Below are 12,028 nucleotides of genomic sequence, written 5' to 3'. Positions count from 1 at the left end.
TATTGGAAAATTACAATGAAGTCAATTCTAAGTTAATTTGTAAATATAATCAGAACCTGGAGTGTTTTTTTTTCCCTCTGAAACTTGACAAGATGAGTCTAAAAATTCATGTGGAAAAAGTAGACAAGGAATAATAGCCAGGATTACTCTGAAAAATTAAAGGAGCAGTAGGAACCTCTGCCCTGTGTGCACAGCAGCACAGACTGTACCTCCTATATCTATGCTGGCCACCAGGTGCTCCAGCCTGCTTAGGGATGCCGGGGCCACCCACTGCTGTCACCTTGGCCACTTCTCATCCGCTTGGAATTAGCAGTGAAACAGTTTTGAAAGAAGCTTTGATTACTGAGCAAGGAACCTTGCATTTATTCAGTAAGTTACTCTTGACACTGTATATGGCCGTCTTGTTTACTGCCTCTTTCGGAACACGCTGAGAGAAAGACAAGGGAATAATGGCTTTCACGTCACTAATCCCAGGCAAAGGTGTGGGGCTAGTAGTCCCTGTTACCCACTAACACGTGGAGTGTGTGGGAGGTAACTAAACTGGGAGTTCCAACCTTGGAGAAGAAAGGGATGATTGTGATCGGAAAGTGAAAAAATCGTGGAATGCCCCTTGCAGTGTTAATGTAGGCAAAACGGATGGGCTACAGGAACACCTGGAAATATGTCACTGCTCCAACATCTTATCCATACGCACCAAATAGTACAGTTCCTGTAAAACGTGTCACTGTTGCAAAACATGTAAACAAAGGGCTTACACACAGCAAAGAAATAATAGTGGTCTTTAAATATACAGAAAGATGATTCATCTTTCTATAGTAAGAGAAATGCAGATCAGAGTTAGACTGAGAAAGCAGATTTCAAAAATTCATACGTACGATAGTCACTCTATTGGTGAGTCTTATTTTGCATAAGAAAACAGGGAAAACAAGATATGTGTTTGTATTATATTTGTATAAAGAAACACCAGAAGGATAAACCAGAAACTTTGGGGGAAAAATTTGTCACCTCTGTGGGCCAAGGGTAGGGGCTGGTGAACAGGGTGGAAGGTGCTGGAATGAGAACAAAAATTCTTTGTGAATAGTTTTTACATAGTTTTTGACTTTGGACTCATGCAAAGATTATCCCCAAAATATCATGACTATGCTGAAGTTGTATAAGTGAATTTGAGTTTGGTTTTATTCAGGAAGCAATTGATTCAACTCCAAAGTACAGCAAGTTTCCTTTGAAGTTCATAATTGTTGTTTTGCTCAGAGACTGGGCAGAATCTACTTTAGATGATTTAAAATTCAATGTCAATGCAATATGTATCTCTTATTGTTTACCATAAGAGCTGTTAAATATATTAATTAAATTGCATGACACTTATTTGTTTTGGTTGGGGGGAAATGGGGAAGGGGGTTAGGTGGTCAGGTAACTTCTTTTGCGTCAGTATTGTGAAACAGATTGTTTCAATTATGTAATTACATAATAAACCAGATGCAGATATTTAAGTACAAAATCCAATTAAAAGATTATACCTAATTCAGATAAAAGCTCACACTTTTCTAATTATGTCAACTAATTACTTAGAATGTGTGAAAATTTTACAGAGTTCTAGAGAAAATTCCTAGGTTAGCATATCTTCTCCAACAGTTCTTCTGTAAAATATATTTTTTCAGAATCTTTGTTTCTCTCATCACTCATCCAGAAAACAGCAAAACCCTTCCTATATTAGATTTACATCTGATTGGACTTCAAATTTTAAGTTCAGAATGCATGTAGTTCCAGCATAGGGACCTCCAGACAAGTTTATAAACCAATTTACCGTTATAACGCTCAACCAGTCTCCTGAAATCCAATCAATTGGAATTTTTTTAGTTTCAACTAATGGCGCAGCTCCATTGGTTGTTAAAGGGATACATTTCTGTACATTGTTCCCTCTTTTCTTCAATGAGGTCATATTTGTCCATGGAGATTTGAATTTGTTTCTGCTCAAAGCTTATGAGCACTCCCAACTCAATTCCACTTTTTTTTTTTAAATTTTTTATTTTTTTTGCTGCGCAGCAGGGCATGCAGGATCTTCGTTCCCTGACCATGGATTGAACATATGCCCCCTGCAGTGGAAGCACGGAGTCCTAATTCCACTGGACCACCAGGGAATTCCCCTAATTCCACTTTAAATTAAAAGTCTGTTTATATTTTTTGGACCTTCAAAATAGTGTGAAATTGGGCCTCAAACTCATGTGAAGATAAGCCAGAAGCTGTGAATTCTTATGGAAGACTGTTCTTCCTCCATTAAGAACCATGGTGAACTCAGCAAGTTTCTATGCTGTTTCTGCAGGACATTTTGTTTTCTAGGTCAACTTTTCACTTCACTGTGAGTGTAGCACTTCCTTATGTGCACAAGGATATCTCTGACCCTGCTGCCTGCCCTTGGTGGGCCCAAGGCGCTGCCTCCTGTCCTTCTGAGACTGACCTTTAAAAACTCACACTTTAGGCCACCTAGGATGAGGATGCTTGAGATTTCCTCAGGGCAGGGCCTTCAGTGTTTGTTATATCCTTGGACTCTTATTCACACTTCTTCTCTACTCTTAAGTGAAATCTTTAATTTAAAAGGTTAAACCATTCTTTTAGAGGGCAATATTAATATTTTAATCTAGCATTTCTGATATTTTCTTTTAGTAGAAGGATTTCAGGATCTCTGGTTCATCGTATTGCTAGAAACTAAATTCTTACTCCTTGATTTGAGAACGGCTGCCTTTAATCATACACTTGGGATAGTTTGCCAGGATTGAAGGCTACCCCCTTTGAGGGGAAAATAATTTGTCACCACCAGTTCCAGTACACATACCTCTCTTTGACATTGTTTCAGCATCAAGTTTACTGAGTTTAACTTATTACCCTTGTTTTGAGCATCTTTTTTGTTCAAGACTCTGTGCTTGGCCTAAAAATTCTTGAGGGAATTAGCAGAGAGGGAATTAGTTTAGTATAGATCAGTGTTTGACATGCTTTCTACTTTCAGATGTGATGCCTAAAACAAAGGAGGTGCTGGAGAGAGCTTGAGACAATGTGTATGATGGTTCCATGCAAATTTTGGGAAAACAGGCAGTGGATTCACTAGACCTCTATAGACGTTGAAGTTTAAATGCAAGTTTCCTAGCAAAAAGTAACTATTTGATAGAAAGGCACAGAAGTAGCTAAAGACAAATCAGAATTTCACCTTTGAATCTCTCATGTTAATCTCTTGCCAGTATTCTGCATAAAGCAAATGGAGATATTTTCTGTACTGTTACAAATTTAGTTCCTCCTCTCCCCTCTCTATATGTAGCTCACCTGTCATGGTGAGTGATAACCATACAGAAAAATTCACCTCTGTAAAGCCTCCTCTGAACTTCTTCAAGTTAGTTGCTTCATCTGTCTTTCCAGAATAATTTATACAAATCTCTCTTAGGTCATTTATTGTGTGATGTCATTGAAATGCACTGTTTTAAAATTGTTTTTCTTCCTAAATCAATTTGCCTACTATGGTAATAGTCATAATGAAAGCTTCATTTGTGAGTACTTTATATGTGACTAGACACAGATATATATTACATTAAACCTTTATAACAGACTTGTGAGTATTCTATTTTACAGATGAGGAAACTGAGACTTATGGAAGATACTAAGTAAATTTGCCTAAATCTTACCACGAGTAAGTAGCAAGACTAGGGTTTAAACCAGATCTGACTCCCTCACCGTGATCTTGCTAACTCTGCTGTATGGCTAGGACATTCCCTTTTTTTCTAGTGCCTGGAGTTGTTTCTAGCACTGAGTAGGCACTTGGGAAATATTTACTTAATAAAAAGTTAGTGAACATTGAAACACTGCTTTAATGAAAACTTATGAATTCATAAATGATTGCTAAATATTTACACATACACCAAGGTTTTGAGTTCTGGGATATCAAACAATAGGATTGTGCCAGCTATTAAATTCTAAGTGTGCGCACACACACACACACACACACACACACACACAGTATAAAATGTAATAGGCAAGTAATTGTTGTAGCATTAGAAATTTAATATCACATACTGCAAAATCAAAATCCTCAGGTATCGTGTCTTTAATCTGTTTTAAGATTCCCATCACTTAGATCAGATGTGGGCAGTACTACCCACATATAGGCCAAATGTGGCCTGCTGCCTGTCTTTATACATATAAAGGTTTTATTGGAACATAATCATGCTCATTTGTTAATTATCTGTGACTGCTTTTGTGCTACAAGGGCAGAGTTGAGTGGTTCAACAGAGATGATACAGCTGGCAAAGCCTAAAATATTTACTGTCTGACTTAATAGAAATAGTTGGCCAACTCCTGACATAAATCAGCTATTGTTCTATCACTCGGTTAACTCTTTTCTGTATTTCCAGCATCTTCAAGATAGATTTGAAATTCAGCCAGGCGATGCTGGTCTCTATATAAATGGACTTCATGTTGATATGGATTCTTATGATCCTTTTAGGTAAGTATTGAATTATTGATACAAACTGTGGTTTATATATGAAGGTACACTTTTGTCCTGAATTTAGTATTTGTTAAAATGCAAATAATCACTTTAAAGGTAAAGCAAATATATCTTTTTTTTTTTTTTTTTTGCGGTACGCGGGCCTCTCACTGTTGTGACCTCTCCCATTGCGGAGCACAGGCTCCGGATGCGCAGGCTCAGCGGCCATGGCTCACGGGCCCAGCCGCTCCGCGGCATGTGGGATCTTCCCGGACCGGGGCACGAACCTGTGTCCCCTGCATCGGCAGGCGGACTCCCAACCACGGCGCCAGCAGGGAAGCCCTATTTTACTTTTAAAGAGAGTCATAAAACTACTTTAAAATTCATATTTAGAATATAAAATGAATTTAGTAAACACAATACTTTAGTTCAGATATTCAGTTTTAATTGAATTCAATTTGCTTTTATTGAACTTAAATTAATTGATCATTTGTTTCATTTTCTTAGCACCTTGGAAATATATTTGAAAACACAGGGAAGATTGAGAAGTAGGGTTCAAGTGGGGCTTTTATCTTTATTTAGTTGAATTTTTGGACCTAATCTTGGGAAAATACTAATCTGAGATATAAAGGCCAAATACTACACATAGAGAAGAGCAGTTGTCAGCTCCTGGCAGTAAACTTTAGAGGACAGAAATTACATTTGTGCTCAAGAACAGTGAAAATAGATTTAAAAGAGGGCAGAAATGGTAGGTAGATTTTGGAAAGTTCTCTGTGGCAGTGTATGGGGAAATTTTCATAACAGGAACATTGTGACGTGTAACTTGGAAAGGCTACAGGTTATTCAAGAGATAGAGCCCCCTGGGCTTCTCCACCTGGTAATCAGTGATCTGCAGGGCGTGTGATACATTTTTGTTCCTCGTTGATCGGATCACTAGTTAAAACTACTATAATTCCCTTAAAGGAGAAAAAAGAAAATATGTGAGGATATTTATATCTTCTGACATTTTTAGCACAAAATAAAAAATCAAAGAAAGAAGTTCTCAGGAAGGATCAGAGCATGTAGAATCAAAAGTGTGAAAAGGTTGATGAATGAAAGAAAATGATTCAGGAAAGAGGAGAGGAAGGAAATGTCCTATTAAGTTATATCCTGGATCTGGAGAGAGGTGCTTTGCAACCAGTACTTTAACATTGTCGATTTGGGGAAAGAAAGTGAAGGGGGAATTATTTTTCTCTTTCTTCCTATCTCCTACCCTTGTCGCGGTTTGGGTTGTAGAGCTGGTACCACGCCCACGCCCTAACCCTTCTTCCTCTGATCCCGGAGGAGCCAGAGCCTCCATGCCTCAGTGTCAGGTCAGCCCAGGTCCACACAGGCTGTGTCCAAGCCCAGCTCTCACCCCCAGGGAGACTAGGACAGTAGGAGGGAGTGGCAATGACCAGGGAAAAAGGCAGGTAGGACTGAGGAAATTTGACGAGTTCCGTAAATGTGTTTTCTATATCTACCTTAGATGCATTTGCCTTAGAGCTACTTAGTAGTCACTCCAGCCACAGGATGGGCCAGACTCTGGTCAGGTCCAAGTGCTCAAGAAGCTGACTCTGGTACATACTGGATGTTACTCATTTTGACAGCCAGCCTGTTCCTGCTTGAGTAATATCTCTACAGTATAACTACCAGAAAGACAGAGGTAACAAAGGTGTCTTGATATTTGCACTTGTGGAGTTTTTCTATATCTTAATAAAGTTGTCTGGCTCACAGTTCTTTTGCGCTCTGGATTAAATATGTATTTGTAATGCAAGCAACATTAAAATTCAATATTATAAAATCAATTCAATATTAAAATTCGATTTGGTTAATATCTGAATGCCTACTATGCTGTAGAGACTGCTAGATATCAGGGGTGTCATGGTGAACAAGACAGAAACATCTTGCTTAAGCAAAATTTACAGTCTAGGAGGGTAACTGATATTAAATAATTGTATTATGATAAGGTTTGTAAAAGATGAAGTGCAGTGCTTTGAGAGCTTTTAACTCCAGGGATTTAAACTTGCTCTTGATGGAACGTGGGGACAGTGCATATCAGATTTCTTCAAGGAAGTGATATTTAAGGATGAATCAGGCAAAGTGGGGAGTTGAGGTTCTGCAAGCATGACATATTTGAGAAGAATGCATTGTCTAGTATGGCCAGACTCTGCAGTGAGGAAGCATTAGAAGAAGCTGAGGTCGCACAGGTGGGCAAAGATCAGATTGTGAAACCAGGTTCTGGGTTTTGGCCTTTTGTCTCAAGGGCAGGAGAAGCCAGTGAAGGCTTCTAAGCAAATTTAAAGATAGTGACTATTTAAAAGGAGAAAGCATGAGAGGTTATTTAACAATCCAGAGATATAAGTTTTCCTGATAAATAAACCTAGCATATTTCAAGAACCAGATATTTTCTATTGGTATCCAAAATTCAAGATTTGAGAAGAGCAAGGAGGAAACTACTGCTTGTTGAGGGCAACTGTGTGCTCAGCAGTAAATTCATTTCATCGTAATACCCTATCAAGTGATTATTACTATTCTGTTTTTTATTGATGGGGAAACAAAGACTCAGATCTCACATAAAGATAGGGACATAGCTAGCAAGTAGTTGCAGGATTTGAAATTTCATGCCCTTTTCAAGGTACCACAGTATGTAACTCTATCTAGTTTTTCTATTGGTGGTTTTCCTTGGAAACTAGGTTGTGATAACAAAGATGATCGTTACAGAAGCTATGAGGAATATTATAATTCTGTCACACGAAAGTCAATAAGATCAATAAGCATCATAAAATTTTTTAAATGGAGAGAACATTGGCAATACCATCCAAAATTCTTATTTTACAAATGAGAAAATTTAGACTCAAGGAATTAAGAACTTCAAGAAGCCCCACATGAAGAAGTAGTGTTATAGCTCTGACTAAATCTTACTATGATATTCAACCTAGTACTCTTTTTATCACGCTCATCTTCTAATAGATTTGGGGGGAGGGGGTAGAAACTCTCCTTTGTAAAGCAGTGGTCAGAGCTGTCTAGGATACAGACATGCTGAGCTGATGTCATACAGAGCAGCTTGAAATACTTCTAAAACAGCCTTCTTCAGAGTTTAGCTATTAGATCTCTGCTTTTTAAATGTAGATCTCTATTGTCCTCCCCGAGAACTGTACTCTAAAGTCCGTATATTGCTTTATTCTAATTCTTTTCATTTCTGAAAGGTGAAGTGATTTCCAGGAATGGATTTTTGAATGAAGCACTTAGGTTAAATAAAATAAATATAAATTTTAACACTTGGTTTCAAAAAGTAATAATCAAAATTCCTCCTTGCCTAGTAGATTTTTACCTTCTCAAACATGAACATGAACATGCTTTACCCTACTCTGTACAGCCTTATCCATCTTTGCAGATACAGGGAAGCACTGCGTGCCTATAGCCTTCACGTCCCGGCTCTTCCACTCTACTGGCTGAGTGACTGGGCAGGAGGCTTCACCTCTCTGAGCCTCATTGGTGTCACTTGAGACTTCCTGAGGTTGTTTTGAGACACAGAATGAACTTGATAAACAGTAGTTTAAAGAATCAAACTGCCCTAACTTTTTGTCAGTAGGGTTATTTATTGATGTTGTTACTTTTAGCAGTAATACTTTCAAACATGTTTAAGAGCTATCAAATTATTATTATATATGTAATTAGAAATTTTAGTATGTATTCTCAACAGATGTGAACTTTCATACTTTAATGGGGTTTCTCCTGCATTAAAATTTTATATTTTAGGTCATGTTTGATTTTACCTTGTTTTTGTAGTAGCTTTATCAAAAGAGCGACCTACTGTATTTTTTCCTTTCATTTTTGACCTGCTCAGTGGTGAGTATATCCTCACTTCTTTAGTGAAGAGTATAATAAATATACCTTGTTGTCTTATCCTTTAAATAAGAAGATTTTGTTACCACTTTAAAAAAAACCTCAGCATAAGTTTACCCTGGATAACTAGACTCCTTGTCTTATTTGTTAATGAGTTTAATAGTGTATTTTCCTGCTATTAATAAAAATACCAGTGAAACTTGTTTCTAATGCTTTGAGAAATCTATAAACTTTACAGGATTTAATTAAAAATTTTGGCAAAACAAAACATTTCTTTTCTTTAAACATAAAGTCTTTTGGATATGCTGAAACTAGAAGGAAAAGTGATGAATGGCCTTCGCAATCTTGGGATCAAAGAAGAACATATGAGCAAATTTTTAAAGTTAAGCTCGCCTGATTGGGACGATACCTATGCATTAGATATTAGACATCCTTCCATAATGGTAAGTATGCATGTAATTCCTCACTTTAAAACCTTTAGTAGACTTCAGAGTTAACATAATACCAAATATTGGCAGACTTTGGAGTAAATGTAAGCATTTTGAAAGATGTTGTAGGAGAACTCAGTGAGAAGAAAAAGTTAAAACTACAGACTCATCCCCTCTCATCCTTACATCTTCTTTCCCCTTCCTGGTATTCTCTGTACTTCCTCACGAGAATATCTACTCAGCTCCTTCACTATCCTTTCCAGCTTTAAAGATAAAAACAAGTGAGAACAACAGAATAACCACATGAGCAACAACAAAATACCAAATGGTTAAAATCTGAGGAATACACGAATACCACCTTAATATAATGGAAATCTTGCCTAACCATTTGCAGTGGCCTCCTAACGTTCGGTCCATGTATTATAGCCTAAGTGAATTTTTTTGGAAATCTGATCACATCACTTTCCCTTGCTTAAAGCACAAAAAAAGTCCATCATATGGCCTAATAGGTGTAAATGGCCTACTTCCTCCTCTCATATCTTAAACTATGATACATTCTTTTTTACCACTCTCCCTTATCCCGTGCTTGGAAAGCAGTTCTTCCTCTCTTTATCCAGTTGACCCCTACTCTCTTTTCAGACTTCAGCTCCAAAAAATACTTCCTGAGAGAAGCTTTCCTTAACTATCCAAAGTAGACGATTATTTCATATACGCATTGTGTCAAGGAATCCTCAAGTTCACCCTTAGGTTCAGTGGGTTTGCTAAAAGGACTGACAAGGCCTGGAAGTTGTTATACTCATGGTTACGATTTATTAGAGCAAAAGAATACCAAGCAGTATCAGAAGCAGAAAGGGCATGGGGTGAAGTCCAGAGGAAACCAAGTACAAGCTTCCAGGAGTTCCTCCTGGTGGAGCTGTGCAGGACATGCTGAATTGGATGTGTGACAGTCCGCGCAAAGTGCTGCCTACTAGGGGAGCTGACTTGAGCCTGAGGGTTCAGGGGTTTAAGAGGGGTTTAAGAGGGGTCTGGCACTTGAGCATATAGTGGCCATGTGGCTGATGTTAGTCACTGAAACGCCAGACCCTGAGAGAAAAAGCAGGTATTCATCATAAATCATATCGTTTGTAAAAACTCTGTACAAACTGCTAGAGCATGCAGCAGGCCCTCAGCGTGCAAAACACTCTTTATCAGTCAGAACATTCCAAGAGCTCAATTCCCAGGAGCCAACCTAGAGACCCTTTATCAGGAACACAGGCCCTTCTTGGGAATGTGCAAGGTGTGGGCAGCCCAGGCTTGCTGACTTAATCCTCTCTCTCTCTCTCTCTCTCTCTCTCTCTCTCTCTCTCTCTCTCTCACTCCCTCTCTCTCCCTCTCTCTCTCTCTCACTCACTCACTCACTCACTCACTCACTCACACACACACACACGTGTGTGTATGTATGTATCTATATTTATTATGTTATAGAACTACCAATCACTCTGTGTACTTAGCACAGTTATAATTTTACATTTATCCTGTGGTTCTTTGTGATGTCTTTGTTTCTTACTTGACTATATAAACTTCATGAAGGTAGGAATTTTTTCATTTTTTCTCTCACCATTATATCCCTGGCTGTAGTAGGTACTCAATAAATATAAATATTCCTTGAATGAATAAGTAAATACTTATCTCAAACCAACATAAAGCATAATTTTAACAGTGAAACTCCGGAAGCATTCCAGTCAGAACATAATATAAGTATGTTCATTCACTGATATGATTTAACATTATTATAAAAAGTATTAACTATTAGAAATGAGAAAATAAAAATGTTGCATAAGATTATGTAACTAAAACTCCTTAAGGGAAGCATTTATAATTAATAAGAGATTTTAGTAATATGGGTTTGAAGTAACTGTAAACAGATCAAAAGCTTTTTTTCCAAAAACCACTTGGAAGACATAATGATTTATTCATAATAACATAAAAATTGAAATACCCTGATAATATCTTAATAACTACTATGTGATAAAATAGTCTTAATAACTAATAATAAAAACTACAACTTAACTGATGAGTTAGAAAAGAAGGGTAAAAGGACACATGGAGAGTGTTAATTGGCATAGCCTTTTAAAAAATTATGGCTGCGGTGCTGTTAAACTGTTCATATATACTTGAGCTAGTAATTTCACTGGAAACTTCCATAAAGAAGTAGGAAATGGAGAAAAATCATTATATCCAAAGATATCATTACTGCATATTTTTGAAACAACTAGAAATGAGTTAGCTATAAACAGAAATGTTGTAAGTTGTATAACCACACAATTATTATTCAGAGATCAAAATTATGTTTATAGATATGTTTTAATAACCAGGGATAATGACTATGTCCTCATGTAAATAAAAAATATAGATTTATATGATATCATCATGTGAAAAGATAGAGGATCAGAAGGAAATCTATCAAAATATTAAGTTACTAATGGGTGATGTGGTTTGGTCGATATTTTTTTTCATGCTTTTCTGTAAATTTCAGATTTTAACAATGGGCATTATTATATGATCAGGAAAAAAGAGGTTTTAAGGGAAAAAAACATAACTTCACTGGATGTCATACTGTTTGTTTTCCTGTAGAAATTTAAGGGATTCGCTCTGAAGTGTTGCAGTTGTTACAGTTATTTTGTCCTGTGGGAACAGCCGTCCCACTTATAGACCTAGTCCACCATCCAAGAATCATGGAACAATAACAGCACCAAAGAACTACCATATTCCCTGAACATCAGAGACCTCAGACTGAGGACAAACCACATATGTTATTAATTAGTTACCATCGTATTTTCCAGAACAATTTTCTAAATGATTTGTTTGTTGATACTGTTTTTTTTACTACTCTTTAGACCATATTCTCTCATTAGCTAGATTTTACTCTTTCTTGGATATATTTAAACTCTATAGCAGATATCTTTTCTAATAATGTTTTATCAGGAAAAGGAATGACCATGTTAGTAATCTTAATACTTTGTGCCTTTTATTTTAAGCATTTATGCTTTTGATCATTTCTAGAAGAATGCTGAGAGTAAGTCACACTGTTAAAATGAGGGAAGTAATTTTCAAGGCTATTCTGGACATAAGAAATAGACCTGTAAAGAAACTGTCCAGCTGCATTTATAAAGTAACATCCTGATCCTCTAAGGTTGGCTGTGGAAGACAGTCACTCACATGGGGGGAGCAGCCCTGATGCTGTTCCCATTGCCTCCACCGCCCACAGAGTTGCAAAGTCTCCTCC

The 12,028-nt window shown here is 37.2% G+C and overlaps 1 protein-coding gene across 1 annotated transcript in view; it reads left to right on the top strand.

The window, feature by feature from the left end:
* Positions 1 to 12,028, top strand: part of UGGT2 (UDP-glucose glycoprotein glucosyltransferase 2) — a 171,260-nt gene that overhangs the window by 57,053 nt on the left and 102,179 nt on the right. The window contains exons 11-12 of the mRNA XM_059995737.1: positions 4,395 to 4,486; positions 8,628 to 8,778. Of these exons, the coding sequence (XP_059851720.1) occupies positions 4,395 to 4,486; positions 8,628 to 8,778 (243 nt within the window). The remainder of the gene's footprint in view (positions 1 to 4,394; positions 4,487 to 8,627; positions 8,779 to 12,028) is intronic.

This window comes from Delphinus delphis, chromosome 18 (assembly GCF_949987515.2).
Source record: "Delphinus delphis chromosome 18, mDelDel1.2, whole genome shotgun sequence".
In the NCBI taxonomy this organism is placed as follows: Eukaryota; Metazoa; Chordata; class Mammalia; order Artiodactyla; family Delphinidae; genus Delphinus; species Delphinus delphis.
The sequence above is the reverse complement of the archived record's forward strand: the minus strand, read 5'-3'. Positions and strand labels throughout refer to the sequence as shown.